This window comes from Canis lupus, chromosome X, assembly GCF_003254725.2.
Source record: "Canis lupus dingo isolate Sandy chromosome X, ASM325472v2, whole genome shotgun sequence".
Lineage (NCBI taxonomy): Eukaryota > Metazoa > Chordata > Mammalia > Carnivora > Canidae > Canis > Canis lupus.
In genome coordinates this window covers 20022033-20046884 of record NC_064281.1, presented here as the reverse complement: position 1 = coordinate 20046884, position 24852 = coordinate 20022033, and the positions used below count along the sequence as shown (strand labels likewise).

The following is a 24852-nucleotide window of genomic DNA, read 5'->3' as shown; positions in this document are numbered from 1 at the left end:
GAAAAAGGATCTGTTGCCAGAGGCGGGGGGAGGGGGTGGCCGATGGAACTCCCCTAGTACCCTGATGGTGGTGGCAGTCACACAACTGCGGGCATTTATCAAAACTCATACCACTGAAGACTAAAAAGGCTGAGTTCTACCTTAAGTCTGCTGTCCCTTGATGAAACCAAGGGGTGGGGGGACATCTACCCGGCCTCCGACCATTTTCTCACCTGGTCTCCTCCCGGCCGTGGGCGCTTCAGCATCCTCCGCGCTCCTGCGCCCCCCACTGCAGCCAGGGGCAGCGGTCCTTAGTCCGGACTCGAACTCCAGAGGCACAGGAGCTCTCCCGACATTTCTCTTCTCACAGTAAAGGCCGAAGTTCTCACATGGCCACAAGAGCCCAGGTGACACAGTGTTCTGTCCCTCCTCTGGTGACTTCCTCTTAGCCTCCTCCCCCACACGCCTCCCCTCTCCTCTCCTCTCCTCCCCTCCCCTCCCAGTGACTCCACTCCAGCCACTCCAACCACCACCGCCTCCTTACTGCTCCCTGGACGTGCACTGCGTGCTCGCTCCTCAGGGTGCTCTGTCCGGAGTGTGTTTGCCCGATTTCCATTCACACGGCTCCTCCCTCATCTCTTCCAGGGCTTGGCTCCAATAGCGTCTCCTCCTTGCGGTCTTCCCTGAGCCCCCTCATTACCATTGCTGCTCAGCTGCCCCCCACCAACCCCTGTTTGCTGTCGCCTCCTGTTTTGTTTTTTCTCACAACCGGTATTTCCACCTGACATCCACGTATTTGGTTCATTCTGGTTACTGTGTGATTCCTCGTCATGTGGAGGGGGACAGGGATTTCGGTTTTACCCCTCACTGCCCTCCTGTACCTAGGACATTACTATTCGCCTGGCAGATGATAAGTGCTCAGTGAAATTCCATAGCTGGAGTAAACAGTCCCAAGAACCAGCAGAGATGGACGTCTCTGTGTCTGCGGCTCACTGGCCTGGAATTTCACTCGGCTGCTCCCACAGGATGGCTCCCTGGATGCCATCAACTGTAGGCCACGTCTGTGGGGTGGCGGTGTTGTGGGGTGGCAGCTCTCCCTCCTGCCTTTCCCTTTTGTTTCCCTGCCACCCCAGATGGCTGACTTAACAGATTGCCTTTTCTCCCATTTCTCTCTAGAAGCAGATGTTCCAGGAGAGGAGTAGCCGGATGCTGCAGGCCTTGTCCCCGAAGCAGAGCCCTGTGAGCAGCCCCACAAGGAGCCGGTCCCCCTCCCGCTCCCCGTCGCCCACCTTCTCGTGGCTCCCGAACAAGGCCTCACCCCCATCCTCGCCCAAAGCAGCCTCAGCCTCCATCAGCAGCATGAGTGAGGGGGATGAGGATGAGAAGTAAAGGGTGCTGGCAGACAGCAAGGGCCACACCACACAGGCTGGGGCGAGGGTGGGGTCACCGGGAACGCCTGGGTGGGGTTGGAAGGGTAATGGTTGCAGGAGCTGCAGCTCAGCTAAGGGAAGGCCTGGAGACCAGCTCTCCCTCAGCCTCCACTCAGCCTAAGACTTGGGCTCTGCATGGAGGTTTCCAGCCGGACAACCTTGACAAACCTTCTTAGCAGCATCTAGAACCACTCCACTTTAACCTCGCTAAGAAAAGGTGCAGAGCACCCCCAGGAGACTTGCACTGAGTGGGGTGTCTTCTGCTTTGGTCCTTACACCCACCCCTATCAAGTACACCACCCATGGAAGCGGCTGTTCCCTCAATCTGCTACTTCCAGCTCATAAGGGCCCTGCACGTTGCCTCCTACCACCCAAGCTCTGCCAGAATAAAGCTGTTTCCGATAGAGGTGGCAAAGTGCTTCTGAAGTAGTCCAGTTCAAGAGAAACTCCAGTCTTCTCAGCATAGCCCCCGAGACCTGATGTTGCAACACATCGATTCTTTCCAGTTCTAGGAATGTGGTGCATAGACGAAGACATGCTTTGGCCACATATATAAAAGGTCATCTAGCATGAACCGTAACTTCCTATTCAGAGGACACTTGTGTCAAGGAGAATGCCATGTAAGGCCTAATATGTCCTGCCTAATATGTCCTGGCTGTCCTTTTCTCATCATTGGTTTGACTTCATGGTTTCCAGAAATTACCTTAATCTGTGGGAAATGCAACAAAGAAAAACATTATATATATATATATATATATATATATATATATATATATATATATATATATATAATGGAGGAACTGCTTTGCTTTGGCTCCAAGTTTAGCAGATGGCAGATGTCTCCTTAAAGGATGCTAACTACCGAATGGCTTTTCCCATTTCTGACCAGTTAACGATTTCATAGGCCTCAAGTGAACAGTTCGATGTACCAAACCACATAGTATACCCGTAGGGGTGCTACTGCACGTGTCTGTTCTATGTATCTCCCAATATGCTATCCAGGGTGTGTATCATACGCAATATGAATATATGGTGGTAGCCTTTTACGATATACGCTCTTGTGCTCCCCTAACACCCCGCTGCAATCCTGGGTCTCAAGGACTGCCTGGTTCCCTTGTGACGTGGGCACTTTGTCAAAAACGCATCCTGGATCCCCGTACAAATGTCTTGTCCCGACCAGGAAACAAGTATGTTGTTCTCATGGCCTCCCATAATGTTTTGAGGTGGAGGGAGGCCCCGGAGGGTTCCCCAGAGCACCGTGGGAACCTCAGTTTGACCTCCGCATTGAAATGGCCTAGGTGGTTATGTAGTTACCCCCGGCCCTAGGTTTTGCCAGATGGGATGAAGAGCCTAAGCACTCCTGCTGAGTTGTTTGAAGTTGCTCTCCACTAACAGGTAGGAAAGGAGCAGGTATAGTCAGGGCGTAGAACCACGCTCTCAGGTAGACGAGGCCCTGCCCGTCTGTCAGAGAAGCCAGAGGCCCGAAGCAGCCGCTGTGGGCAGAGCTCAGCATGTCTCGTGGCAGAAACACCGCCTTTCAGAAGCCCTGGGAGCTAGCCTTGTGGTGACAAGTGGGGCAACCGAGGAAGGAAGGTGGCATGTCTTTCCCCCTCGTGTCGGGGTCGAACTACCTCCCCGCGCACCTGGAGCTAAGTGGTGTTGACGGGGAAGCAAAAGCACGCGGCCGGCTGGCGGGGGCCCCGTTCCCGGCCGGCTCTGCAGAGTTCCGCTGGGCACCCGCGTGGGGACAAGAGCGCTGGCCGGAGGGCGGCCCGCGAGGACGCGTCGGTCAGTGGCCCAGGCCGAGAGCGCTGCTCAGCGCAGGGAGCCAGGCCTCGGGTTTCCGTCTGGCCCTTTGGCCCGAGCGCCGGGGCGGAGGCCTGGCTCCGGACCCGCCCGCGGGCAGTGCGAGGAGGAGCACAGCCAGGCAGGGCGACGTGGGGGAACGAGGGACGAAGAGAGGAGCCGAGGCGGCCTGGAGAGAGCGACGGCCGTTACCGAAAGTCTGTGCCCCCAGAGCATGTTGGGGCCTCGCTGTCAGGGCAGCCGGAGGGGAGGGCCTCCTGGTGCTTGTTCCACGGCCCAGGGCGGACAGACCCACTGTCACCCGGCCGAGCCTGCGGCGGGTCGCGCGGGCTCCACCGGCCGGTTCCGTGGTGGCAGGCCTTACACCCCACGTACCACAGGCGCCACTTACGGGATTCGACTCGGGCCACCCGAGCTGCCGGTGATGGGGATGAGCGACACCTGGTGTATCCCGGGGACGCGCCGAAGCCCCCCGCAAGCCACCCTAACTCTCCCCCTGTGTGCGCCGATACCTCCCCGCTGTCCTGAGGCCCCGAGACCACGGACAGGAGTGGGGGCGGGGATTCTGCAGCCCAGCCTGTGCCGCTTCGGGCCATCAGGGTCCCCCCCCCCCCACGCTTCCTAGGAGAAGGCGGGGGTGCCCCTCGTTTGGGTCAACCAGCCAACAGCCAGGGCCACGAGAGAGTCAGGGCTCGGGTGTGAGATGTACAAATGATGCGCGGGCCCGGAGAGACGAGCGGAAACGCCGGGGGGCAGGGAGGGGTCCCTCGTGCCCTGGAAAGGGAGGGAGGCTTGGGCGAGGACTGCAGAGCAGCGCTGAGGAGGATGGCAGAGGGGGCAGGTGACGGCCCGGTGCGAACAGAGGGGGAGCAGTGACTTTCTGCTCCCTTTCAAAGCGTTGCTCACCCCCTCACAGGTGAGGAAGAAAGGCTTCCTTCCACGGCCACCCAAGGGCAGTGTGGGTGGTGGGGTGTGGGTGTCCGCCCCGGAGCCCCCCGCCCCACTGCATCGGCTGCCACATCCTCATCCCAGGGCCCTGAAGTCAAACGTTCGCTCTTCTACCAGCTAAAAACCCAGGGAGCTCTAACCTCCTGGTCCCACTGAGCGGCCTGTTGCCGGGAAGCCGCTCCGTGTGCCAGGACCTTAGAGAAGTGAAGGAAACCCACTGCGAGAGGGGAGCCCCTGAGACCCGAGGCTGCCTTCCGACCTGCTCTGTGGGCGTGCAGTCCTGCTCCGGGCCTCGGGCTGTAGTCACTGTGAGTCCATCCCTTGACGGAGGGACGGGAAGAGTGTGCGTTTGTTTTCTCTTCATCTTCAGGACTGATATAGCGCCAGGCACACCCCAGAGAGACGCGCAATGGGGTCACAGACTCCGCTGAATCAGATGAGCCCCTTTGGAGCAGAGATGTTCCTGTTCCTCGGGCATCCATTCAGCACTAGTCTTGGCCATCAGACTTAAAAAAAAAAAAAAGAAAGAAAGAAAGAAAGAAAAGAAAAAAAGAATAAGCTCATGAGGCATTTGCAACTTCTACTTCTCTCTAGACTTGAGTTTTTTGTTGTGTCACTGCGACGTGTCCTGGGACAAAGCCATAAGAAGAGCATACGTACTTAGGACTGCTGTGCATACAAGAAGACCAACACTCGTCTGGGTTGAAGTAAGAGCTTATGCCCAAGCAGTTGCTCTGGTGCTGAATTATGCCAACCCCTGGAATCAGCCCTCCAGCCCCCGCCCTCATCCCTCCCCAACCCACCCGGCTCCCGAACACCACAGCATTCCCAACTTGTTTATAAATAAAAGGATGCCTAATGCACTCGGGCCTGTCGTGTTCCTTAGGGGTGCCACTGCGTTCGGAACAGAGGTCCCCACCCGGCGTCGGGTTCCACTGCTAACTGGCCCTGAGCCCCCGCCAAACCACTTCACTTCTGTGGCCTCGGGGTCTGCCTTTGTCCAATGGGGGAGGGGGCTGGCGGTGGTGAGAGCTCTCTGCCTGGCAAGGCCTCTGAACTCGGGTTCCCTACCTTCTCCAGCCGGGATGCGGTCATGAGGCCACATGAGGCCACAGAGATGGGGCTTCCGCTCAGTGACCAGAGAAGTGCCCCCACACCCCCACCACCCCCACCCCCACCTCGGCGGGCCCTCGGGCTCCACCCACCGCCTCCTGTGGCCACCTGGTGGCTGCTTCACACCTGTACCTAAGGGGAGGGGCGGGGCCAGCGCCTCCAGGGGCACGTCTGGGGGACGGGGCGCCTCTGATAGGAGGGGAGCGGGGACTGGGGGTGGAGGCGCCCATCGGGATCCCGGCTGGCCTGCCGGGAGGGGAGCGGGTGTGGCTCTCCTTGAGCCCCACTGGGAAGTTCCTATGAACCCCATCCGGTGAGGTTTCAGGGTGAAATGCCAACAGTCCAAACGTTAGCCTGGACTCTAGAAGGCGCGGCCAGGCCTGTATCCGGCAAGGGAATCTGTTTAAAAACAGAATAGCTTTTTATTCACAGACCGTAGTACTTGGCTTGGGCACCCAGATCAAACACATCCTCGACAGGTCGTAATTACAGTAACAGCCACAGGTTTCTTCTTGACTTCGTGATGCCTCAGAAATGCTCTCAATGGAAAAATCCATCCTCAAGCATAATACAATTCACATTGAAGAACCCTAATATTTGCCCCGAAGAGAATTAGCTTTTGTTAATAAACAGAACCCCTGGAATAAAAATGTACGCTATCAAAAATGTTTACACACAAACCACATACACACACACACACACACACACACAGTCCCCTAGTACTGGAGTCCTCGTTGATCACTGGAGTCGAATGTTTAACTTCCCCAGGTATTCAGCAGGAGGGGCCAGACAGAAATACTCCCACCGAAATGTCATTTGGATAAAGCATGACAAGTCATCAGCCCCAAAATACATAGCCAGTGCTCGAATCCTTTAAGAAATCATCAGGTAAAAAACCAGTAAAACCTGAAAATATCATTAAAAGCATAAATACCTGTGGGTGCTAATTGATCTTTGTCAGGCCCAGCTGTACTGCCCTAACTTATATTCTAGGGGAAAAAAAAAAAAAAACGAATTAGCTGAATCTCAACCACTGCTGACCAGATGTGGAAAACTTGAGATATGTGCAGTGCAGGCCTGACATGTCTCCTGCAAGCAATTTTTTTGCTCTCCTTACCTTCATTCTCTTTCTTGGGGGGCAGGGAAAGGAACTGATGTGCCAGGTTACTGTACTGTCTTCATAAAAGCAGAGTTCTGACGGAGAGATTAGACATAACTAAAATATTTGATATGTAACCTTCCATTTTCAAAGAATTAATGAATCTATACCTGAAAGAGTTGGGATACTTTATCCTTTCCACAGGGACCTTTTCAGCTAATTATACTTGCAAATGAACTTGTCACTCGAAAACCTCCCAAGTTCAAAGAAAACCTGTCATCGTCAGCCATGCACGTGGCAGGACACGACTGCTTGCACGGCTCGAGTTGGGAACCAGTGTTTCCTGCCTGGTAGACATGCTCCGCCCAGCAGGTGTTGACAAGATGCCACTCGCTGGTCCGACCACAAGCCAACATGAACACAACAGGGTCAGGGATTCTTTTTTTCCATATCCAGCACCCGAGAATGAACGATCATTGAAAGAAGTTGAAGAGGTGCATGTTAGTTTCCCACTTCTGTGACAAACTCAGTGGCTTAAAACAACACAGGTTTATTATTTTGCAGCTCTGGAGGTCGGAAGTCCAAAATGGGTCCTACTGGGCTAAAATTAAGGTGTTGGCGGGGCTGGATGCTCTGGGGGAGAATGTTTTCTTGCATTTTCCAGCTTCTAGAAGCTGCCTGCATTCCTCGGCTCGTGGGCCCCTTCCATCTTCAAAGCCAGCAATGGACAGCGTGGCCTTTCTCACATCCCACTACTCGAACATGCCTCCTGCCTTTCTCTTCTACTCGTAAGGGCTCTTGTGTTTGCATTTGCTCCCCCTGGATAATGCAAGAAAACCTCTCAGCCCTAAGTTCATCCGCAACTTTAATTCCTTCTTGGCGTGTGATATACCATGTTCCCAAATTCTGAGGATTACAACGTGGACAGCTTTGGGCAGCCGTTGCGCTACCACCAGGTGACTGAAGATGACCGTCGCAAGCCCTTGAACCTTTTTCCGGCTCCTGAGGTGAGAAACTCTCATGCAGATAGATTCATGGTCCTCTTTTTAACATTCTTGTATCTGCTCATGATGAGCCTGCTTAAAATGTTTCTCCCGACTCTTGTCCACAAGAGAAGCGCGGACTAGGTATAATGGAAGAGGTCTGGCCCAAATGAGCATAGGCTAGTTGGTCCGTGAGGAGAGACGCGTTGGGTCCTCAACTCACGAACACGGAGCCATGGCTGGTAGCGAAGGGAGGGTAAGAGCCCCTGCCCTGATCTCTACCCTCCCACTCATACTTGGCTATCTCAAGAAGGCAAAGCCAAAAGGGCAGCTAACCGGAGTCTGGTCGTCGGATATGTTCCTGCTGAAACAAGCCCAGGAACACAGTTTCTAACAGGCAGGATCGTTGCCTACTTTCCGTCTGGATTTTGACTTTTGGTTTTCCTGGTCCTTGGGTGATGACCACAGCCACTTGAAGCTAGAACTCACTTCCAGTTATCCGGTGTCAAAACACTCCACGCTCCTTTCTGGAGTAACTCATTTTCTCGTTGTGGCCTTTATTAGCGTTTTAACTTAAGGCCTACCGCACATTCCTGTCTGGAGCATTCAAGAAACATTTGAGGGGACCCCTGCACCTGCCTTCGGCTCAGGGTGTGACCCCAGAGTCCCAGGATCGAGTCCTACATCAGGCTCCCTGCGTGGAGCCTGCTTCTCCCTCTGCCTGTGTCTCTGCCCCTCTCTCTGTGTCTCTCATGAACAAATAAAATATTAAAAAAAAAGAAACATTTGAGTGAGCTGCTAGGTCCTAGGGATGCAAAGGTTAAGGAGGACACGATCCTGTCTCTCACCCCAATTTCAGCTCAGTAGCTTGAGTCTCAACTCTGGCCTCTTCTGACTGGCCCTCCCTTTGAACTTTCCCAAGCTCTTTATATTATTTTTTTAATTTTTATTTATTTATGATAGTCACAGAGAGAGGCAGAGACACAGGCAGAGGGAGAAGCAGGCTCCATGCACCGGGAGCCCGAGGTGGGATTCGATCCCGGGTCTCCAGGATCGCGCCCTGGGCCAAAGGCAGGCGCCAAACCGCTACGCCACCCAGGGATCCCAGCTCTTGATGAACAATCAGACCAAGTTTCTGATTCTGCCAAAGAGAATTTTACAATGATCTAACTTCATATTCTTTTACTAATCTCTTTGGGTATAAGGTGCTCCTTCTCCTAGTGCAAGGACTGCCAACTCAGAGTGGGGGTGGGGAATAAGTAAATTTTAAGTAGATTTTCTGTTTATTAGAGACCACTCTTTGAGGATGCTGAATGGAGGAGGCTGATGAGGTTTATTTACCCCTTAGCCAGATGCATGAATAAGGCTCTAGGCGAGCTACCGAAGTCCTAAGGCATCAGCACACACTTGCTTGCAAGGCCTTAACAACAGGTGCGGAGCTTGGGCCAGAGCTCTCTGGATGGAGCTGTTGGATGAATGACATGGCCTTCCGAGGTCTCACTCTAAACTCCTTGATTGCAGTGTGATCGACGGGCCTCTCTCACCTGGATAATGGGGTGGAATTTGCCCTCCTAAACTTGCTATTTTGTTACCAGGTGAAGCCCTAGGAAAAGAGTTTTCATATAGGTGGCTCTGTTCCAATTACCATGCAAGGTGACAACAATCATCCCTAACTTCAGAAATAATTACACTAGGGATCCCTGGGTGGCGCAGTGGTTTAGCGCCTGCCTTTGGCCCAGGGCGCGATCCTGGAGACCCGGGATCGAATCCCACATCGGGCTCCCGGTGCATGGAGCCTGCTTCTCCCTCTGCCTCTCTCTCTCTCTCTCTCTGTGTGACTATCATAAATAAATAAAAAAAATAATTACACTATTATATAAAACTGTTAGTACAGAGTTGTGGAAGCTTCTGCATCCATCACTGCTATTAAAATCATTATCATGTTTATTTTGTTCAAGGACTAGCAAATTCTGTTTGGACAAGAATGCCAGAGGACAGGAAGAGTACCATTGGCTAAACTTAGGAGTTCATTGTACAGTAAGAAACAGCAAGGCTGCTCAGTTGCCCCAAATTCAAATCAACAAGGCCTTTTATCTCTTCCAGGTATTTTCCAATTACCTGTTAAAGAGAACATTGATACAGTTGCAAGGACCCTGGTATCCACTCTGTGTGAATGGAGACAGGATTTGCTGTTGCCTCCTACCGGCCTCAAAGACGGGTTTGTCGTTTGGACTTTATCAGTGGTTTTCAACCCAGTCACGTTAGAATCACCTAGGGAACTCGTAAAAAACGTATTTCCCAGAGACCATCTGATGAAATGGATCCAAAGTGGGGTCCAGGACTCAGAGGCTCCAATTAAGACCAAGTTGAGACCCCCTGGACTATACTTAGCACTTCAACTTAGGGAACAAAGTGAGCCTTAGACAGTAACTAGATTCGGAGGCTGGTGATCAACAGCTTATATGACAAAGACAAGAAATGATCTGTGATAGAGCTATCACAGGTAAAGGTCTACGTATCATTTGCTTATCCAAAGACATTGTTACAGTGATAAAAGTGTCATCAATGGGCAGTGGGCAGAGGATTCATTTTAAGACCAACATTTAGAAATGCCAAAGGTACCGTTAAGCACCCAGCCCAATGACTGGTGAAGACGGGTGCCTGACGTTAACAGGGAGAATTCAATAGCGCGTAATGGCTATTTAGAGCTGCACCATCCAACACAGTGGCCACTAGCCCCATGTGGCTTTTAAAATTTAGATTAATACAGGGCACCTGGGTGGCTCAGTCAGTTAAGTATCTGACTCTTGATTTCAGCTCAGGTCATGATCTCAGGGTCCTGGGATCAAGCCCCACATTGGGTTCCTTGCTCAGCACAGAGTCTGCTGGAGATTCTTTCTCTCCCTCTCCCTTTGCCCCTCCCCCTGCTTGTGCATGCTCTGAATAAAAATCTTTTTGAAAATAAATTTAGATGACTACAATTTATTTTTTTTATTTTTTTAAAAGATTTTATTTATTCATGAGAGACAGAGACACAGGCAGAGGGAGAAGCAGGCTCCATGCAGGGAGCCCAATGTGGGACTCAATCCCAGGTCTCCAGGATCACACCCTGGGCTGGAGGCAGCACCAAACCACTGAGCCACCCAGGCTGCCCCAGATGACTACAATTTAAATGGAAAATTCAGTCCCTTGGTTGAACTAAGCATATTTTAAGTGTTCAGGTGGCTAGTGGTGACCATATTGGACAGCACAGATAAAGAACATCCCCATCACCGCAGAGTTCCTGTGGTGGCTAGTGGTCTACAGGAAGCCTTCCCCGAGGCAAGCCCTCCTACATGACGTCTTACGGTTTATTCATGTTACCAAAGAGTACGTTTATGTGTTACTACGGAGTGAACATCTGCAAATATCAGCAGATAATCACTTGCAAACATGCATTAAGTCATGGGAAAACCTTACAATGACTGGGGAGGAAGTTGCAAAGTACACTGAAGTTCAGTGCACTGCAGTGGCTCCCCAGAACCGCAGACTGCTGAATTGGAGGGTCTCTTTGTGAGCCTAAACCATACTTACTGTATGATTTCAGAATGGGGCAGGAGTGGCTGCGGCAAGAACCCTATTCCCTAGTCATGAAGGATATTTTAGCACAGTGGCTGACTTTTGGTAAAATTCAAACAGATACTTGAAAAATACGAACTAAAGCCACAGTAATTTTCAAGAGCCACTGCTGTTGTATGCTTTGGGCAAAATATATCACAACATAAAAGCCGTTGATTGGTACCTGCTTCCTATTTTAGGTTTTAAGGAGTGCCATAAAACAGCAGACCTGGAAAGAACTTTGGAACCATATAGTCCAACTCTCTAATTTTATAGACAAGGAAACCAAGGCAGAGTTAGCAGCTACCTGGTAGCAGAATCAAGGCACATGTGCTGATTTCTTGATATCAGCATGCCCCAGGAAGCATTCGAACCCAAGTTTCTTGCATCAAATTGTCTAGGCCTGTTTTTTAGTGATGAACATACAACACAGCAGGTATGTGGCTCTCAATTTTAAAAAGACACCCATTCACCATTGAATGTTTAGTAAAAGAATGACACACTGGTAAATAACATGAAGACCACACCTCTTGGCTATTCAGCAAGGCCACAATTGCAGCCACAGGCCTTCGGAGGCACTGGGTTCTGCTGTCAGTGCCGCACCAGTTCCACCAAAGACACCATGGAACCAACAGGCCTTTAATTGCAAATTTCAAGTTATCTTCTGCATATCCCATATGGCAATAGTTCTCAACTTATATTTTTTTTAAAAGATTTTATTTATTCATGAGAGACACAGAGGAGAGAGAGAGAGAGAGAGAGAGAGAGAGTCAGAGACACAGGCAGAAGGAGAAGCAGGCTCCATGCAGGGAACCGGACGCGGGACTCGATCCCGGGTCTCCAGGATCACGCCCTGGGCTGAAGGCGGCGCTCAACCGCTGAGCCACCAAGGCTGCCCCTCAACTTGCATTTTTAAAGAATCCCCCACCCCTCCGCCGTGGCATTTGTTAAAATATGGACTCCAGAGCATCTGAATGGAGCTGAGGGAGAGCCCAGGAATCTGCATTTAACCAGCGCTTCAGGACGTTCTGGTGCCGGCAGTCCATGGCCAGGGAGGCCCAATTTGCCCAGCACAGTCCTGGTTTACATCTGTTTACAGGCTTTGCAGTATAATTATTAACAGTGCTCTTTTCACTGTCAAAAGTGTCCTGGTGTAGACAATATATGGTCCCCTTTTTCCGATCCACGGATCACTATTTTGAAAAATATCGTTAAAACTATTTATGGTTAAGCAGCCTCTTTATTTTGCAAACAGGGTGTTCCCCGCTACCAAGAATCCAAATTACCTATTCCTCCAATGGTTCATGAGATTTTAAGCAAGCATCCTTGCCCCTTCCCAGCAACTTACAAAGGTGCTTAATGCTGCTCATTTATTAAATTTCAGGAAGTGAGATGACGAGGCTCACAGGTGGCAGGGATGAGACAGGCCAGAGCTCAGGAAAAGACCACACTGACGCACAGTGAATCACAACTACTGTTTTATTGTTCGATGACATTGGTACAGAATTGTCCAGGTGCTCCAGGACTAGTTTGGCTATGACACACACCACAGATGGCTCTGCAACTCATGGGGAACATGATCTGAGCCACACACTTCTCTGGTTGTTTTCCCAACCATCACAACAGAACACTTCTCTTCACAGAACGTGAAGCTTCGAATGACCTCAAACCAAAGTCATCCTTCACTCATGGCAGTGTGTACAGCCAGGCCACGGAACAGCACAGAACACAAGGGGGCTGGACTTCACTCTATGAATCACAAGGCAGCTCGTGAACACTGGATACACGCGTGCATTTATCACTGTAACTAAGGTGACAGATGCGCAAAGTGAACCAGGTCAGATCTGGACTTACAGGTACAAAAATCGTAATGAACTTTTATTTCATATAAGTTAATATTCTTCTCTTGTCAAATCAGCTATGGTTCCCAGTGTAGACACTGCTTTTGTGCGTTAGAAGAGTTACGATTAAAAAAAAAAAAAAAGGCCAAGCCAGTAATTTTACATTTCAATGAAGCATCAGCTATGTTCACCATGGTATATTTGATACTGAAAGGACTTCTCTTATTTGGTTTGAGCATTTTTAAAGTATTCACAACTTGGGTTCTAAATCTAGAAAATATTTAAGTTGCAAGCACTTGTGTACTTTCGTGAGGCTGTGAACTTATGGCAACAGATGGTGTGGTGTGTGTATATATACCTGAAGCAGCCATTACAACCTCAAATGACTTTAACACTAAGGAACTCGGCAGAGATTGGGGTTAGCCAGAAGGCTCCAAGGCGGTATGCTCCATTCTGCGAAAACGTGCATCAAGTTGTCCAGGATGGGCTCAGGCGCAAGCCCCGGTTTGGGTCAGAGGGTAGCGTTCGGTTCTAGCACAGTGCAGCCTAAGGGAGCGATCGCTGTAACAATGAGCATGATGGAAGTGGAGGAGGGCCACCAGGACTCGACTCCTCCAACCCTGAAGCCAACTTACATTTTTAAAATAGTACTTTATATTTTCTAGGTCAAGCTTGCCTTGGCTGTCTACCCAGAGTCAAGATACATTTAGGTTGGTCTAGTCTGAGGAATAATTTTATGCAATGCTCTCCCCGGGAAGAGTTATAAAGGCGGCGAGGTAAGAGGGAGCAGATGCATGATCTTGGCAAGGCTCCTCGTGTTTTCCGTTTCACCCAGTGACGCCAGCCACCCAGGCAAACTGCTTCCGGATGGCACTGGGTGGTGAGGCCCCTGATTCGGCCCTGATCCCTCTTCAGTGGCAGGCAGTCTCCAGTGCCCTCAGATCCCCACGGTCACAGGCTTTGGCTGTAATTATTCTAAAGCATTTGTTCTAATTAAACACATCGGAGAGTAACCTCAGCAGTTTTGGAGGTAAAGGCATACGCCAGTTCTTAATATAGTGCCTTTTAAAGTACTGATTGAGGTTTCCCATGGTTGTAACAGTTCAAAGGACAAAAATAAAATGGAATTTAGAAGAAAGGGGTACCATGATGTATTGCAAACGACAATATGAAATCTTACACTCATCCTACCTGTTTTCACAAACTCTTCCAGCTACGCTACGTTTGGCAGGGCTAAATGGTAGAGGCCTTTGACTTCTGATCAGATTGAACTTTTGTCTTCTTAATGTCTGGCACACATGAAGACCCAAAATGGAGTTAGAACTGAATGTTAGGATTCTTTTTCTTTTCTCTCAAAAAGAATCTCAAGGTAAGAATAGCTTAAAACATTAAGTAGTTCTGTCAGTAATATGCATTCCATTTTGACCAGTTTGGAAGGCAAAGAGGAACCAAAGAGCTGGGAAACAAGCCCTAAGTGCTGGAGCTGGATGTTTCTTTACTTTGCTAACACACTGCTTACGGTGTATATGCTCTTTGACATTTGTGCTATTCTGGCCCATTCAGAAGTCATGCACAGAATTCCAATTAGCAGGCCACTTTTAGGTGGGCAAAAGTCAAAAGTATTTAATGGAATGTTCTTCTAAATCAAATTTTATTATCCCCCAAAGGATTCAATTCCAATAGAAAACAGAATCTAGTAGAAAACTGGAAAGCCAAGAAGCAAACTTAGCTAACAAAATCAGATTGTAGGGTTTTTTTCTATGGACATCTCAGATTAAGTATGATAGAGACCTTTGTATACCTGCTAAACTAAGGACATTTAGGTGTCACTTACTATGAAAAGGCCTAACGGACACAGAATCTGAGTAGTGTTAAGGGTAAGCTTCAAGTTTCTTAGGTAATCTTGTGTTCCTGAGATGACAATACTTTTGAAAATCTAGTTCTAGAAATTCAGACAAGAACTATCAAATCAGAATACACTGTGATACAGTTTTGGGGATTTGTGTGGGGATTCTTATCAAAAGGTTATTCCCTGAGATGTGCAAAGGTGGTGAAAATGTAGTTCTCAGAGTACAAAGAAAATATATAACATATAAAATCATTTTGGTCTCTCTACTTCTCCCTTTAAAGAAATTATTAAAATAAAAAGATTTATCTTAATAGTCTAAGCACTTTATGTTTTATCTTTTCTAAAAAATTTCTTTCAATAAGTATTGAAAGGCCAGGCATGGCAAGATGCTTTCACAACCATTTTCTCTCCTCAGACTTCTCTTCAAAAGATCATTTCTTGAAAGGTACAGAAATAAAAAATATAGTCCTTACGGCTGAAACAAACAGTGGAAGACTGAAATAATTACCTGCATTTTAAAGAATGTGGTCCTAATTCTTCTCTTTTGGAAACCGTAACACGAAAAAGTGAAGCAAACTTAATGGAAACCTAAAGTGATTAGAACTTTTAAAGAATGCAATTGCAATTCTGTACTTTTGGAAAATATGAAAAGCAAATCCAAAATACCTCTCTATGTAAATTAAAGCTCAAGCCATGATATTCGAAATTAAAATGATTTACATAATCTACTATACTATTTTTTTAGTAATTAACCTTCCTGAGACTGATTTTGTTCTCCTTACTGTTTGCTTAACTAAAGTGCTTAATAAAATTTCTACAGAATATATTACCCTCTCCATTGATGAATATTATTTTGAACTACAATCTGACAAAAATCTAACTACATTTAATTATGCTTGATTAATCCAAATGTCAGAGAGATTTATAGAACAGAGAAATATTTTGCAGGTTAAGTTCATACTCTTTTCACTGTGAGCTTCCTGGACCCAGTATTACCACCCATCTACTCAGTTCTCCAACATTTCTAAAAACCCCACAAAAAATATGCCCAACAGTCTACACTGGACCACGGGACTCTAGGCATCAAGCTCTAGTGCTCTCCAGAGCTATGCAGCCTCAATCAAAGGCTCAAAGGCTGAAGTGGCTTCCTGCCAGGAGGCAGGAGACGTACTGCCCCTGGAGAGTCTACAGCACTGGAGGGAACAGGGTGCAGAGCCAGAGAGTCAGCCCGCATCACGGGCTTTGGGCTTACAACGCGCTGTGAGGACACCCGCGCTGCAAGGACGCCCGTGTGTGCTAAGGGGGGGCTCTCCCTTACTGCAGGCCTCTAACTGTATCAGACATTTATTTGGATGCTTTCAGGAGTGAGGCCCCAAGGTGCTATTATTTATATGCAAATAAGACCATTTAAAGGGTGACAAATTGGCCCTACCTCTGGGAAGAATTAAATGCATCCCTCGTCCTCTGGTCCCGGGCCCTACCCTCCACAACAGGGCCAGCAGACACAGTAGGCCTCAACAACTGAAAGTGTCCACCGCAGTTCTGCGGTTCCCACAGAAAGTGTGGAGAGCTACCTGTGTCACAACACAAAGAGCAGCCCTTGTCACAGCCACACGGACCCCAGTGTTGGGATCAAGGGCAATTCGTGTCCCTGCTTTAGAGACTGACAAAAAGGCAGAATGATGGGTTTCTGGAGGCTTCTGTGACTGCTGTCATTTGATTTTCTTCAGTTCTAGGGGTGAACACGGTTAATGCCAACTCGAGGGCATGAGAGAGAAGCCTTCTCGGGCAATCCCTTCCTCTTCCTCTAAAACCAGTGTGGAAGTGGTAATGGGGGTCTCTCCTCTTGACAAGCTGCTATTAAACTCCAGCAGCGTGATGCCCCCCGTTCTAAGTGCATTTACATAATGATTTCTGAAGTCCTAAAACGAGCCCCGGAACCTGTTGTGATTGCATTTTGGTTATGAGCAAAGAGCAGCACAAACCGTTCAGTGAGGGTGGAGAGTAAAGGCTGACTCCTCTCACCGGACCGCGGTGCCCCCCACCCCGCCCGGGGCTCTACCTGCCTAGAGGCGCCCTCGGCCCTGGGCAGGGCCCCCCGCAGAGCTGCACCCGCAACCAGGCACCGCAGCCGGGCTCTCCCAACGCACAGCAACAGATCGAAAAGTGAAAAGAACTCCAGGATCGCTAACACTTCGTCATCTAAGGAACACATCTGTCCGTGACCAAAACATTTACAAGGCTTGAGGCCCCCCCAACATGCCCCATGTCTCGCCTTCTTTATTTTTCTCTACTGTATTGATCTGCTCCACTTTCTCTCCCCACTTGCTAGAAATGTCCCTCGTTCTAGGTCTTGTCTGTTTCGTCTACAAGAGCGGCCGAGAGGCAGGGCCTTCTGTTCGCCTGGTCCCCGCCGCGCACCCAGCACCCAGCACCCAGCGCCCAGCACGGCGGCCGGCACACCGCACACGCTCGGTGTTCACAAGGAGGAACGGACGCGACCCTCCGCCTGCCACTTGCGTTTCATTCCATCCTGACACATGGGCGCGGTTCGGCTCTACACGTGACACCAGGACAGACCCAGGGCAAGCACCTGGCTTTCGGGGGAGGCACTGGGTGGTGGAGGTCGGTACCGAGAGCAAGGCTGACACTGACGCTCCTAGATCGTTACGCTGGGCTCCGGAGGTGGGGAGAGTGGGCCCCCGGGGAACATGCTGGCCACCGAGGAAAGGAGACGTCAACCCTCCGAACGGCCGCAATACCCCCCGCGCCCCTCCCCCCCGTCCACCTGTAATTGCCCCCTGGAAACATGAACTCGGGTGCCTCTCAAGCTGGCCCCAGGCCTACACACCATGTCACAGTATACTCGTGAAACTAATCCTGATGAGGCCTTCGCTCCTCTCCATTTCTCAGTGAACCAAATTTTAAAATGGGCTGAAACGAAAAGGCAGGTAAGAAAAGCTGTGTCACATCAAGCTCCCGGTACCCTCAGCAAGACCGCTGGACCAGCAACCTGTTAGCTACCTCTGCCGAGAACTCCGATTCTGTGCTCGTCTGAAATACTCTATCATGTTGAATTAACTAATTAATAATTGTCGGTGGCTGATAAGTGCTTAAGTTCATTATGATGTCCCCTCTTTTCAAACCAGAAGGTACTGATAGCTCTAATCAATGGAACGGGAACCCGAGTTAAAAGTTATCTTTCCACAGAGAACAACAAACAAAAATCCTGTATTGATTAAGTTATTAATGGTCCTCTCCCGCTAGCGATATTGGTTCCTTCTGTTTGCTTTCATACAGATTAGGACCATGAAGGACATTATCTTCAAAGTCAATGTTTATGCACCTGGACCACTGGGAAAGATGGAAGAACAAATGTATGTTTATCTAAGTGCTCCTGCCCTTCAACACACACATCCAAAAAGTGAAAAAGAAGCGGTCTATTAGGAGACTAATAAAAGCCACCACCCCATACCAAGGGCTCCAGGGGGAGTGTCGGACAGATCCGACAACACTGGAGACTAATCAGAGGAGGATTCTCGCATTTGCCAAACAGACCACAGTTGCCAGGCAGTTCAGGAAAGGTTTCCAGAGGACTCTACCAACCATCTCCTAGCCTGGAGAAGCAAGGGCCGCTGGCAGGCAGGAGAAGCCCAGCGCACGCGGTGCGGGCTCATTTCCACAACCAAGCCTGCCGGGGGGAGGGGGTGAGAGCTCAGGGGCTGCATCTGTGTGCGGAGCAAAGAGGAACTCAGGGGCCAGCCACACAAGCCGCCTGCAGAGCTCCAGCAGCCAGCGGAAGTACAAACCATCCACACTCCTGCTAGGGCGACACCTAGTGGAAACAGGGAAACTCAAGGGGAATCCCTTTCCCCCAGTGAGACCCGGCGGCACCCCCCCACCCCCTGCTGGGGCAGAGGATTCAGTAGCACCCCCTGGAAGGCACTCAGAGACCCAATGTCCCAGGGGGGCTGTGCTTCACTCCTTCTTCCCCTACATCCAGCCAGTGGACTGCAAAACAAAAACAGGCGCCACCGTTACAAGCCATCAAATGTCTAGCCTTCTAGTTCAAGTGCTAAGGTGGCCATTCAAACACTTCTCGCTTGAGAAAAAAGGAGTCAAAGGAGGATTTCTCCACTCTTCCTGGGCAGCTAGCGCTGGTCCCACACAAAGACAAATAAGATGCAGGATAACCCATCATGATCCTTGGGCAACAATCAAAGGGCAGAACAACCCAGAGGAAAGGAACAAAAGAAGCGTAGGATAGCTAATTACACTCTGGAAACAGAATGATTTCAGAAACCACAAAAACTGTAGACAACACAGATCAGCCTTCCAAGAAATGAAACAAGGAGTCAAAGAGGACAACATAATGAAAGAAAAATGCTGGCAGAGCTAAGAAAAGAAGCAGATCAAAAATAAAACTGTAACTGAAGTGAAACTCACAGTGCGAGCATCTAGGCCTACCATCCACATGGCAGAAGGCTGAGTTAGTGAAACAGGAGGATCAGACCTGAGGGGGTGAAAATTCACAGCATCAGGAAAGATAAGGGACGAAAGCACTAAAAGGAAAGATCATGCGAAAGACGGATTACACAGAAAAGGCCAAGAGACAACTGTCGATTCTGACACGGACTCGAATGAAGTCATGAATTTCAAGGATAAACAAGAGACCCCGAGTACCCCGTACGAACAAGTAGGTCGTCTACAAAAGGTGCAGAACAACCTGTCTGGACTCCGGCCTCTCAGCACCACCAGACACTGGAAGACAATAAAGTGATGCATCCAAAGCATCAAGGATGGAAGGATGTGATCTGAGAATCTGACAGGCAGCCAAGTTACTGTTTGTAAGGAATGGCAACAGAAGTGTATTTGTAAATATGCAAGGAAATCCAACTGGAGCTGTACTCCAGGCCACCAAAGGATAGAAGCAAGTATCGAACGTGGAGTCTTTGTATGAAAGGGCTGGCAGTGAACACGGAGTTAAATGAAACATAGAATTAAGTCTAAATAACTCTAGTAATTACCTACAGCTATACCCTCTAAGTTGCCTGTCTTTCTAGGTAAGAGCTGCCAAATCCATTTGATTATCTCCTCCAACTAACTATCCCAAAATGAAAACACACAAAAGAAAACCTCTCCTGAATGCAATTCTCTTGCACTATAGACACATTTTGGTTTGTATCTTACCTTTGAGGGTTAAGGCATTCAAGAAATTCCTCAAAAGAGATAATGCTGGTTACCTGGTGCATCGCTGAGAGCATGGGCCTAGAAACTACTCACTCTGGTTCTTCCCTTCACTTCGGCAGACCAATGAACTGCTTGAGAACACTTAGGAGGAACAGAGTAACACCTGCATGGTCCGCCTCACGGCACTCAAAAGGATCAAAATGGGATGCTTAATGTGAAGGTTCTTTGGCGTCTATAAGCAAGGCTATAAAATTGTCTCACTTGACTGGATGGAAAGAACCCACTATATTGAAGAGCCAAAATCAGACACCCAGAGACAAAAAACAAACAAACAGACGGCTCTCCTGTGGGTCCATCCCTACTTCTTTCCTTTCATTTCTCTATGCTTTAGTCATTTCTCAGCACTATAAAAAGGAGATTCAATATTTCCACAGTTCCTGACCTGAAATGTTTCACATTTGGAAACAAAAATAGCTTAAGAACTAGAAAGTTGTTGCCCACCACCCAAAGTAAATGTCAATTTTCATTTATTGGTTCAACTAATATTTATTAAGCCCTTACTATGTCCCAAGAACCATGCCAAAGAGTAGATGTAGTCCCCCAATACTAAAAATTGAGTTAATGAGAGGGAAACACAGAAGAGATGGGAGAACTAATTGGATTCAGCTAGAAAAGGGTCAATGTCTATTTATTTTACAACCTCTAGGTAGCAATTTGACCATTTGCTTCAACAAACCCAACAAACAGCCAGAAAGATGCACCTGGGTTCAGAGAACCATGTACAAGAAGCACAAAGGAATGCCTGAGCCACTAAGCTGTGAGCATGTAAGATGTTCCCGCAGCTCTTCTTACGGTTGCTGTGGGAGCAAAGTTCAACTCTTGATGCGGAAAGCAGAAGGGAGAGCCAAGACTACTGGGGTCAGATGGATAGGAATGATCCAGAAAGTCCATTAGTAAAAGGACTACCAAAGAAGTCATTAAGACACTGAAAGAAATCTTTACTTTTAAAGAAGACCTGTAAAGGGAAGAATGTAATAGGATTTTTCTACACCCTATTTTTTTCTTCAACACTTACATGGAGCTTGTGGTGAGGACCTAATAATCTCAACCACATAATAACACATTGCCAGAATGAGGCAGGAGGGGACCGGTCCTGAACCTGTGGCTTCCTTCCTCCCATGGTATTTTATACTTGAAAGTATAAAGGCGGGGCACTTGGGTGGCTCAGGGTTGAGCGTCTGCCTTTGGCTCAGGATGTGATCCCAGGGTCCTGGGATCAAGTCCCACATTGGGCTCCCCCCACAGGGAGTCTGCTTCTCCCTTGGCCTGTGTCTCTGCCTCTCTGTGTCTCTCATGAATATATAAATTCTTTAAAAAAAGAAAGTATAAAGGTATATGGTTAGAAATGGAGGCCTAGTAAGATAATGATACACTCTCTAACGTCGGTAAGAAAGCCAGGGACTTCAAATGGAAAGGGTCATTATTTTTACATGAGGAAGCAATCATATGCAACAGCCCCATTCTTGAGAATGGGCCTCAGGCCTCATGCCCGCAGGCTTCCATGTGGACCATCCCATCACCCCTCTCTCAGAAGTCCATCAATCTTTCTCTTCTCTGATGGATTATACAAGTTCTCTGATGAGATCCTTCTAAGGATAGAAGAGATGAGACCTTTCTAAAGATCAGGGGAACTACCACGAGCTCAGGTAACATAATGAAATGAAACAAAATCAGGCTCAGCAGAACGAGGAGAAACAGCTGCCTCCCCCCCCACCTGCCTCCACAAGCTGGTGAGAGGACAACTCTTCCTGGAGATCCCCACGGAGTCCACGACAAGGGCAACCGCACTGCTGCCACCATGGCCCTGAAGCGGTGTGTGTGTGTGGGGGAGGGACACTCTACAAGCCACAACTTTCCCACCAGTGAACTCAATACTTAAAAATTGGATGGAAGCATTCATATGGGCGTCAAAAGAAGGCAGAAGCCAAAGTAGATGATATGAAAAATTACAGTGAAGAGAAACACATTCTGTGGAGCAACAGAAACTGCCTTTAATCTGGATTCTTGGAAGGCTTCCACTGCTGAGGGTAAACACAACCCCGCTTTTCTCTTTCCTCACCCCGAGTCCTCCACCCAGGCCAGCTTTCAGCAGCAAAGTAAAGGAATCTGAGAATCAAATAGACAATTCTAAAACTGGCCAAAATTCACGAAAATGACAATTATGAAGACCTAGGGCATTTCTCAAAATAAACCAGAAAGACTTCTTCCCTTCAGCAGCAGATCTGACAACCAGCAAAGTGTATCACCCAGGGACTTGCAATTCCTCAGAAAACTACAAAGGGATAGAATCTCATAAGTCGACTGGCAAAATTTTTACATAGCATAAAAACTCCACTTCCCGCTTCTCACAAACTCGATCACGACCAGAAGTTTTTCACTTAAGATCTTTGAAACCAAGCAGGTAAGTGAGACATTCCAAGACAACTTTTGGAACGCTTTAATTGACAGAATGGAAGTACACAAGTGAATTTCAAAATAAAATCGATGCATCAAAGAGTAAGAGCTAATGTGAGAGTGGCCGCACTTAGACCAGATGGAAGAACGCAGAGGTTGAAATCGCAGAGGGAGGGAGGACGCATGAGAGAGGAAGGGCCCCAGGACTGAATTATTGAGACACGCTCTGCCAGTGTCTTCAACATCCAGACTACCCAGGCCTTAGTCGGTGGTTTGGAAACACATGGTGTTTGGTCACAAAGAGTAGCAGTGGACACTGGCTGTATCTGGAATGCGGAAGGAGCTTAGGATCCCGGGGAGAATATAAACACTCAACTCTAGGACAATAAGGAGGGAGCTAGTAGGACACCAGAGTGCTAATGGGGCTCTGTGCTCTCTTACGACAGGCGCCAACCAAACCACAGCAACGTATATGAAACATGATTCAAGTTACTACTTTAGTGAAGATCTGGAGCAGCTACAGGAAAGTTTCCGTGGAAAAGATCCAGCTCATATAGAGAAAGTACACATTCAAGCACTGGAGTAACTATAGTGCCTTGCTCAAAGTTGGTGGAGGAAAGGAGTTCTCTCTGGTTGACTTGCAGAAGATAATCTTTCTTCACAGAGAGGACAGAAGTGTTCATTTCTCTAGAAAGTTCTATTGGTCTTGATCTTGTCCCTACAAAGAAAATAACAGGAATATCCATAGTGAGTTTGAGTACAATCTTCTCTATTTAACCAAGATTTACTCAGAGCATTTAGTTACAGTGATAATTCAAAAAGGTTTACCTTGTCTCAGAATTATTCTCTATGATTACTACAGAAGAAGAATTACCATTTAATTACTTATACATACTTTTAAAAAAGATTTGAGAGAGAGAGAGAGAGAGAGAGAGTGCACACGAGTGTGGAGGGGGGAAGGGCAGAGGGAGAGGGAGAAGCAGGCTCCCCACTGAGCAGGGAGCCTGAAGCGGGGCTCAATCCCAGGGACTTGGGTATCACCACCTGAGCCGAAGGCAGCCATTTAACCAACTGGGCCACTCAGGCGTCCCGTTATACATACTTCAAAACAGTTCATTGTTCTCAGGTAAAAAGCTGATTAGAAATGAGGAATGAAAGCTAATGGATACAGGGTTTCTTTTTGAGATGGTACAAACATTCTAAAATTAGACAGTGGTGAGGGTCACACACTCTGAATACACTAAAACTGTACACTTTAAGAGGGTGAATTTTATGGGGTATGTGAATTATATCCCAATAAAGCTGTTCTTAAAAATCTGATTAGATTGTGATGAGCACCACGTGATGTGTGAAAGTGTTGAATCACTATACCATACACTTGAAATTAATATCATACAGCATGTTTTAAACGGAATTAAAATAAAAACTTTAAAAGGGATCCCTGGGTGGCTCAGCAGTTTGGCACCTGCCCCTTCGGCCCAGGGCATGGTCCTGAAGTCCCAGGATCGAGTCCCGCATTGGGCTCCCTGCCTGGAGCCTGCTTCTCCCTCTGCCTGTGTCTCTGCCTCTCTCTCTCTCTCTGTGTGTGTGTGTGTGTCTCTCTCATGAATAAATAAATAAAATATTTTTAAAAAAACTTTAAAAAGCCAAAAAAAAGAAAAATCTGATTAGAAAATAAATTTTTGTAGAATTTCTCATTCACCTAGTGAACTTACCATAGCTATACTTTCCCAAGATCGCCACCAATTATCCTATTTGTATATTTAACAATTTTAATCATCAGGCTAACCATTTTCCAATTTTAAATACTGCTTTCTGCTAAAACTTGTTTGTCTAATAATATATTAGAAATCGACTCATAATTAATTAGGTATACAACCTGCTAAACTATTTAGAGTCTTAAAATCACATTTAATATAAGATTCAATTAAAGCGATCTTTTACAGTCCAAACAGACCATATTATTTCTAAAGACTGCTTCTGTACTACCCAAATAACTTCTTCAATCTGAGCAATAGCTTGAATTGGTCACATTGATGCCCAATATGTTACCTGACTGACATACAGACTGAAAATGAAATCAAAGGAAATTGATCCAACTGTTTCAAGATGACTTAGCTTAATCTTGGCCAGGGATGGTATGCATATGTATGTATACACACCCATGTGTACGCTTGCACTCACGTGCACAAACCAAACTCCTCTAAATTTTATCTTTGAGATGAATGACTAGTTCAGCAATACTATAGAGAGGTCCATCATGATGCTTCCGTAGAGAAAAGAAATCAATATAGATAAGTTTTATATTATTTATCAGAAAAGACCAATGCTACTATAATGGTCAAAATCACAAAGCTATATCCACTGTATTTGCGTACAAATACTTTTCTGTTGCATTACGTTAATAATCAAGGTTTTCAAGATCAGAAGAAATATACACAATTAAAATGTATTTGGGTGAAACACTATAATGTTAAAATCAAACTGAAAATATCAATATTAACTTATGACTTAAAAATATACATTGTGTAGTTCTGTCCAGAAAAGGGGACTAGAAAAGGTA

The 24852-nt window shown here is 47.8% G+C and overlaps 2 protein-coding genes across 11 annotated transcripts in view; one reads left to right on the top strand and one right to left on the bottom strand.

The window, feature by feature from the left end:
* Window positions 1-5026, top strand: part of PCYT1B (phosphate cytidylyltransferase 1B, choline) — a 131273-nt gene extending 126247 nt beyond the window's left edge. For 7 of the 8 annotated variants that reach the window (XM_049107802.1, XM_025438887.3, XM_025438899.3 and 4 more), the window contains one exon: window positions 1156-5026. In XM_049107802.1, the coding sequence (XP_048963759.1) occupies window positions 1156-1368 (213 nt within the window). In that variant the 3' untranslated portion in view covers window positions 1369-5026. The remainder of the gene's footprint in view (window positions 1-1155) is intronic. The other variant, XM_025438904.3, reaches the window with a different exon arrangement.
* Window positions 5027-12416: 7390 nt separating this feature from the next.
* The window catches only part of PDK3 (pyruvate dehydrogenase kinase 3), a 74319-nt gene continuing 61883 nt past the window's right edge, over window positions 12417-24852 (bottom strand). For all 3 annotated transcript variants that reach the window (XM_025438855.3, XM_025438847.3, XM_025438860.3), the window contains exon 12: window positions 12417-23007. In XM_025438855.3, the coding sequence (XP_025294640.1) occupies window positions 22987-23007 (21 nt within the window). In that variant the 3' untranslated portion in view covers window positions 12417-22986. The remainder of the gene's footprint in view (window positions 23008-24852) is intronic.